We start from the raw sequence: 7761 nt of genomic DNA on the forward strand, positions 1-7761 counted from the left end.
GTTGATGAGAGGGACGCAAATTTTGGAATGACCCATAAATCCAGGAAAATTTGAATAGAGAAAATCTATTACTGTTTACACTAAAATAAACATGTTTCAGTTGTTTTTGTGAGCAAGTGCTGAAGATTTCCCATCATTCTGTCGACATCGTCATAAACTAAATCAAGAAGCTGCTTCACAACAGGAACAAACTTCAGTACTTCAATAAAACCTAAAGTCTGATACAATTAACTCAGAATGAAAAAGTAAAAGCTTTGGTTTTGTAAATGGAAAACTTTGTTTTAAACAGTTTTTATTGTTTGGGGATTTTTTAGAGGAAAACTTGGATGAAACTTCTGTCACTTCAGACAGTTTTCTGTGAAGAAAACGATTTTCTTTTTTAAAGAACAGATTTCTCATGAGCTCCAGTCACAAAGAAACTTCACAGGAACCGGTTTATTTTCAGAGAAGCTCTTATCCTTAACAACTGAAGCTCTTTTACACATCTGGAAATTCCCATGAGGCCACGGAAGAAACCCGAGTCAGAATGAAAGAAAACAAGTTTATTACATCAGATTTAGACATGAGGAACGTGGACGGCGCATGACTGACAGTTCTGATCCCACAACCTGGAAGAGAGGGCGTCAGTCATCCATGAATACTGAAGCAGAGAAGCCTGTAACACACGTGCACGCATGGATACACACAAACACGCACAAGGATACACACAAACACACACTCATGGATACACACAAACACACTCATGGATACACACAAACACACACTCATGGATACACACAAACACACACAAGGATACACACACACACCTACAATCTCCGTTTGACCCTGACCGAGGATCAGGAGGATGCATGAGGAACAGTCTGCACCAAAAACCAGCTGATCCCAACACACACACACACGTGCACACACACACACAGGTTTTCCTAATTGCATCATTTGAAGGGAGGAAGGAAGTGTCTTGACCCCTGAGGACACACAGAGCAGCAGAGACGGTCCAGCTTCACGTTCCCGTCTGCAGGAACATTCACAGAACGGAATCACTTGACAGGAAGTCCAGTCGTGACCAGGAGGAACCAGCCGAGCGGCGCAGAGCTGGGGGCTGCGATGGCGGGAAAGGACAGAGGCTTTTTTTGTTGGCGGCACTAACGTCTGCGGGTCAGCGATGTGTCGGATTGGAACTGCTAACGCAACTCCTCTGTGGGGGCCGAGTCTCCCCGAAAGGCTCCGTCCTCCTTACTGGCCGCTCCGGGTCTTCATGTACGCGTCCCAGCCCGACTGTCGGTACGACTCGGCAGCCTTCAGCCTATCAGGAGCCTCCAGGATACCCCGTCCCACGATGATGATGTCAGAGCCTCTCCTGCAAATCACTTCCTCAGGGGTGGCGTACTGCTGGCCCAATGAATCTCCTGGAAAGAGGAGGAGCAATCACAGGTGACAGACTGCGGGGATTTTTGACGCTGCAGCGCCACTCTGTGGTAAAACAGTGACATTACACCAGAAATGTAAGCGGGAATCAGAGGAGTTCCAGAGGCAACAGCCACACTCCACCTTCTGGTTCTGTCTTCACAGCAGATTTACCTCCAGCTTCCAGCTGCACCCCAGGAGTCATGTGGATGAACTGGGGGCTCTGGGTGACCTTGGAGCAGCAGATGAACCCCATCACAAAGTCCGAATGCTCCTCTGCCATCTGCACCTGTGGAGACAAACAAGCAAAGCGCTGCGGTAAAGCGAGCAGCGCTGCTGCAAACGCAGTTTCAGCGGCGAAGGGCTCACCGCAGCCGCTGTGTATCCGCCGGTGGCCAGGGAGCCGCTGGAGCTCATCTGAGCGAGGAGCAGGCAGCCGCGGCCCAGAGGCTTCCCCACCGCGCAGAGGCCCCTGACGACGCCAGGCCCCGGGACGGCGTGAGCGTTTACAATGTGGGACCACGAGGAGATCTGGTAAACGCCGCCTGCAGAAACACTCCAGTGAGTCGACCGCAAACGTGAAGACCAGGACTGCAGGCGGACTCACCTTCATACTGGTGCTTGACGGTGTTTCCGATGTCGGCAAACTTGCGATCTTCAAATATGAGGAAGTTGTGTTTGTCCGCCAAAACCTGCAGCTTCAGGCTGAAGTCCTGTGTGAAGTCCTGTCAGCAAACACATCATCTGTGAGGGTTCGTCTGCAGAGCTGCTGGTGCAGCAGCTGCTCCCTTCTACCTTCAGGATGTCCACGTGGGTCTTCAGGACGCAGATCTTTGGGCCGAGCAGGTCGGCGAGCTGCAGCAGCTCCTCGCTGCTCGTCACGTCAGCAGAGACACAAAGGTTGGACTGCTTCTCCTCCATGATCTGCAGAAGCTTTGAGGCCAGAGGATGGACGTCTGCAGACAACACGCATCCGTCAGCTGCCACAGTCAGACTGGACCCACTGTTCTGCAGAACAACCTACTCGGTAACTGGGCCCGGTCAGCGTAGCTCTGCTCCCGTTTCAGGTCCAGACACGGCTTCTTGGTTGCAGCTTCACCACCGTTTTCCTTTTTGGAGCTAAAACAGGAAGACAGAAGTTACCTCTGAATGTTGGCCAGCTGCTGCGTTCATCTGAGAACAGACGGACCTGAAGGTGTTGTTGTCCTGGATGAACCTGCGGACGCTCTGGGCCGTCGGCCCGTCGATGCGTCCAGCGGCGAGCAGGACGTCCAGCAGCTTGAACATGGAAATGACGGGCAGGAGTCTGATTCCCCGAGACGCCAGCATCTCCACGCCGCCCTGCTCTCTGTCCATTAGAACGACGGCGTCCGTCACCTTCAACAACAAGTTTTCCTTCAGTTTGTTGCGCCGCCGTTGTGCTTCACGCTGACACACAGCCGCTTGGCCGCACCTTCAGCCCTTCTTTGCAGAGCACGTCTGCCGTCTCCAGGATGCTGCTGCCGCTGGTCACGGTGTCCTCGATGATCAGACACGTGTCCCCCCCACGGAAGGACCCCTCCACCAGCTTCTTGGTTCCTACCAACCATAGGAGGGTTAGCCTGGAAATGAATCCAACACTAATCCACCTCTAAAAACATGTTATTGTGGTTGGATGTGTGTTCTTCTTTGTCCGCCCGCGACTGCTAATCTCCCAATGAGCGCCCCCTATCGACCCTCCGAAGAATCGTCTTACCAAAGGATGATTAATATAACGATTTACAGGGTTTTCAAACGTAAATAAAAGGTTGAAAACCGGCGGGAGGACTCACCATAGTCCTTGGCCTCCTTCCGCCTTATGAGCATGGGCAGCTCGTGCGTGGAGCAGATGATGGTGGCCAGAGGAAGAGCCGTGTAAGGAACTCCACACACCGACTGGAACTGAAGGCCTTCCTCCTTCACGCAGCGATAGATGAGGCTGGAGACCTGAAAAACGCGTCCTAAATGTCAGATCTCTGTGTGACACCACCATCTTTAAAGTCCCACCCCCTCAATAAAAAAAACCTGTGCCATTTTCTAGGACCCTGCTCCCCCTTTCCCTCCCTGTTGCTGAGAGCTCTCTGTTTACAGTCTCTCCTGCTAGCTTCCAGCCCATCACACCCCCAACCTAACAAAAATGGCAGCAACGTCAGAGCTATCCAGCAATACAGTTTAAATCCAGATTCCAGCTCAGACCAGGAAAACATGGATCTATTGGTCTGCAGGTGGATGATCAGAATGGAGCGGAGCAGGGAGCTTGTGCCCCGCCCAGAGTATTTTCTACATCACATGATTTTTTTTCAAACTACATTTTTTATTACATTATTATTATGTAGTCTAGATATCAATTTTCTTTAAAAATGCCACAAGAACCTGTTAAAAGCACCCAAAACACATTTTTTAAAAAATATATAAATGTGATGTGGTTCTTTTAAATGTTGATTTGTTTTTCCAATCAACTGTATTGATGGTTATAGGAAACTTTCCACAGAGTTAACTGAACTTTGGTCAAAACTTAACATCGACACTTAACTCAAAAACAAACAGAAAAGCGGTTTTTGTCTTTTTAAAAAATCGATTAATAGATTGAATGAATCAATATCACGTGGAGAAACTCCAGACCTGTTATTTGGGCTTAATCCATTTTAAATAAGGTTATAAGTGAGGTCCTGGTTTGATGCAGAGTCTGCATTAAACGTTGGTTCCGCCTTGTCTCGGGCGGACCTTTTATTCCGGCCCACAAGCAGCACGTTTTCAAACTTCCGAATGCTGAGCCCAAACCCAGAGAACTCCGGCTGCAGTTGACCTCTCCGCACCCCGAGAAAAAGCTTTTCTTAACACTGACACCGGAACTTCAAGAGGAGCCGAACTGGTGCTCGAACGTGGGTTTTTTTCTGGCGGCACGTGGGTACCTGGTTCATGAGTCGCGGGTGCGACACCAGGACCCTCAGGTCGATGTAGATCGGCGTCATCAGGCCGCTCTTCAGTTTATATTCTCCGAACTTCACCGCGTTCACGTCATGAAGCTTCAGGATCAAACCGTCCACGGAGACGTCGTCCATGACCGAAGATTTTGGAGCTTTTTGCCAACAAACAAAAAATTCGCGCTTGTGGAGGGGCCAGGAAGTGACGTACGATATTTCCGCTCATTTCCTTCAGAATAAGAGTCGCCCTGTAAGCACATAGAATGGTTTGTAGATTTTATTTTATTTGATTGAACATTTGCAGAATATTATTACAAAAAAAACAACAACAACATTTATAACTATAGAAGAATACAGCACAGTTCTGAATACAGAATTACATTTTTTCTAACTGTATGAAAATCTAAACTATTAAGAACAAAATTATAAGTATAGATTTTTAAGTTCCTATTTCAATTTTGTCTAATTTCAACTAAAAAATGGCAAATGAATTAGTTTCTATTTTTATCATTCATTTTCTCCGATTTTATTGTAACTATTTTTAAATGTTTATTTTATTTTAATCTGACTGTTAAGATGATGTTACTGGTGACTTTTCGTGCATGTTGGCGGGGTCACATTTTCGCTGAAAGTTATTGACTATGGAGTCCTATACTGTTCATAATTAAATAAATAAATATTTAAATAAATAAATATGACCTCATGCAAATACACAATCAACCAATAAATCTCTCATAAACATATAAAAAGATCATGAAATTGTGAAAAACCTGCACACAGATTTTAAATTAGCCATTGTTCATTTTGCTTTAAAAACCTGTTCATTATTTTAAAACAGCATTTTAAAATATTCATTTTAATCACGTGGAATATTATTATAATTCTACGTCTTTTTTCAGAACCTTGTATTTCAAAATCAATATTTTCCAAAGTAGCTTTGTTTTTATTTCATGTTGCTGTTTTTCACAATGGCGTATTTATTTCATGAAAAGCTTTTTCAGGAGAATGGGTCTGTCTGTCAATCAGTGATAGTGGGCGGGATCTAAACGCTCATTGGCTCATCCATGGAAATCGACTCATATTCCTAGATACCCGGGGCCTGTTTCACAAAGGAGGTTAAGTGTAAACTCTGAGTTCATAAACCCGGAAATCAGGGAAACCCTGGGTTTTCCGTTTCAGAATGGGAGGTTTGTCAAACCAGAGAAAGCAGAGTAAGTCAAACCCGTTTCTGAAAGAGAGTTAACTTTTACTCGGAGTCAGTATCCATGGTTACTTATGCTGTGAACCTAACCTGGTCGGGAGCAGGTTTTATTCTCCAAACTCGAAGTTTTTGCCGGTCCCCTCCCCTTTTTAAAGACGAAGCACTATATTTCGCTTCAACCTTCATTGCCCACATTTCCGTCACGCGATCTAAGTGACAAGAATGGCTTGTCCTTTTTTGGAGGACCCAATAGATGAGGAGGCTGCATTAATTCGTAGAGAATTACATTTACGTCGTACGAGGATTTTGAGACCTCGACTCGATGTTTTGTCATTTCCCCATACGTTTTTGTTTGAGCGTTACCGTTTTTCGTTGCAGTCAATTACATATACAAAATGAAAACAACATTAGGTCTTGCTATGTAGATGTTTCATATGTCAAATATTGTCAACAAAGCCTACATCCATGACATGCTCACATTTGACCTGATTGAATTATGTTTTTATACTTCATTTTTAGCTGCTGCCATGTTTCTTTTAATTCCTGCAGGATTGCATCTACATGAAAATGAAATCAGGGACATTGAATTAGATTAATGTAACAATTACTTTTTGGAAACACAATTTTCTAGCACTGCTTACTTTCTTAATCCCATATAAACCTATACCACTTGATCAATACAGGGGTAGTGTTGCAGCGTGTGTGTGCTGAGCGGGGTGCAATCCACGAGAGACAAGGGGAGGGGCGATTGCAGGTGCAGATGGGGGGGGGGGGGTGAGCACGGATGAGGAGGACGGAGAAGGTGTCATTCCCAGAATAACTGTTTTGGAGTCATTCTTATTCCGCTCTGGAGGTTGAGGGTTTCCAACGGGAAGTGAACCCCGAAGGAGAATTCCCTTCAGCCCTGAAGGAAATCTCCCCTGCGCTTTTGACCACGCACGGTCGGAAAGACGAGAGAAAAGAAGGAAGTCTTTGCGCAGCGAAAGGTTCAACAGTAGACAAAAGTTCACTTTTAAAAACACAATTGCATGTATTAATATTAAAATGACCAACGTTTGCTAGAGGGGAAGGTTAACAAGAAAGTCCTCTAAACATTACCGACGTTAAATGCATTTTCCCCCAGATTGGTTCTGTACACTATGCAGCATTTCATGCATTTACACCAGGAATAACACTTCAAAAGTACACCTAAATATCACCATTTTTTATTTCACACCTTACGCTATTTAAAAAGTTATTACAGTCAATATTTATAACAATGATTTAAATGCAAACTTAGGCATTAACTTGAGCAGCTATGTTTTCCACGCTAACTGTCTCTGTTTTGCAGATGCAGCGGTGTTGCTTTTCTTCTGGAATATGTTCTCATATTCACTGTAACTCTGCAGCAGCACGTCAAGTTCAGCTGGCGAAAAATACGCAGACCTCTTTGTTTTCACGGTTGCCATGGTGACTCGTGATATCTGCGCTCCATTGATAATGGCTTCTTATAGTCGCGGTGCTCACGCTCACCTCCGAATCAGTCCACTCAGAGTTGATTGATCTAACGCGGATCAGCTGCTCTGAAACTGAAAACTCAGAGTTGTCAATCTCTCGATTGACCAACTCAGAGTTCAGGTTTGACCTCAGAGTTGGTTGAACCTCCTTTGTGAAACAGGCCCCCGCTCAGCGGTGTGCCAGTCAGAGAGATGACATATTGATTGCAGCGATATCCGCGCGGCTTTGCTGACATTAGAGGATCAAATAGAGACAAACTATCTGTCTGCTGCAGAAGATGCAAACATCTACGACTCTGTTTTTGTAGTTTGAGGGTTTGTGTGGACCAAACCACAGAGGAGCTCCGGTCGTCCACGTCTCAAAGTCCCCGGTTGAAACACTCCTCATTCTTACGCAGAGCTGGCGGACCGACAGTCAGATCAGGCAGCTGCGCAAAGCGGAACAAGCCTGCTCGGGCCTCCTGAACCTTATGATATTTTTCTATTTTCATTGAGACAATGATTATAATCAGGTCCTCTGGTTTTATTTTTCCCTCTCAAGGAAAATGTTGAACCTTTCCTGCGATGACGTTTCTGACATCTTAACACTCTCCATGTACATTGTGCATCCATGCATTGTTACTGAGATAAGCACAAGCAACCGCTCCATGTGGCTATAAGGCTAAAAACATTAGCTGGTAGCTCCTCCCACACGCGGCATGGTGCGTTCATAGAAACT

The 7761-nt window shown here is 45.6% G+C and overlaps 1 protein-coding gene across 1 annotated transcript; it reads right to left on the reverse strand.

Moving 5' to 3' along the window:
- Window positions 1–527: 527 nt before the first annotated feature.
- On the reverse strand, window positions 528–4593 carry umps (uridine monophosphate synthetase). The gene is made up of 10 exons (XM_004086935.5): window positions 4335–4593; window positions 3216–3369; window positions 2858–2982; window positions 2594–2781; window positions 2429–2523; window positions 2200–2360; window positions 2012–2129; window positions 1774–1949; window positions 1579–1693; window positions 528–1406 (listed from the first exon to the last, which is right to left on the reverse strand). Exons 1-10 carry the CDS (start codon window positions 4482–4484, stop codon window positions 1234–1236), a joined length of 1455 nt encoding a protein of 484 aa, XP_004086983.1. The 5' UTR covers window positions 4485–4593; the 3' UTR covers window positions 528–1233.
- Window positions 4594–7761: the final 3168 nt, after the last annotated feature.

The sequence above is a fragment of the Oryzias latipes genome, chromosome 21 (assembly GCF_053564925.1).
Source record: "Oryzias latipes strain Hd-rR chromosome 21, Olatipes_Hd-rR_3.1".
In the NCBI taxonomy this organism is placed as follows: Eukaryota; Metazoa; Chordata; class Actinopteri; order Beloniformes; family Adrianichthyidae; genus Oryzias; species Oryzias latipes.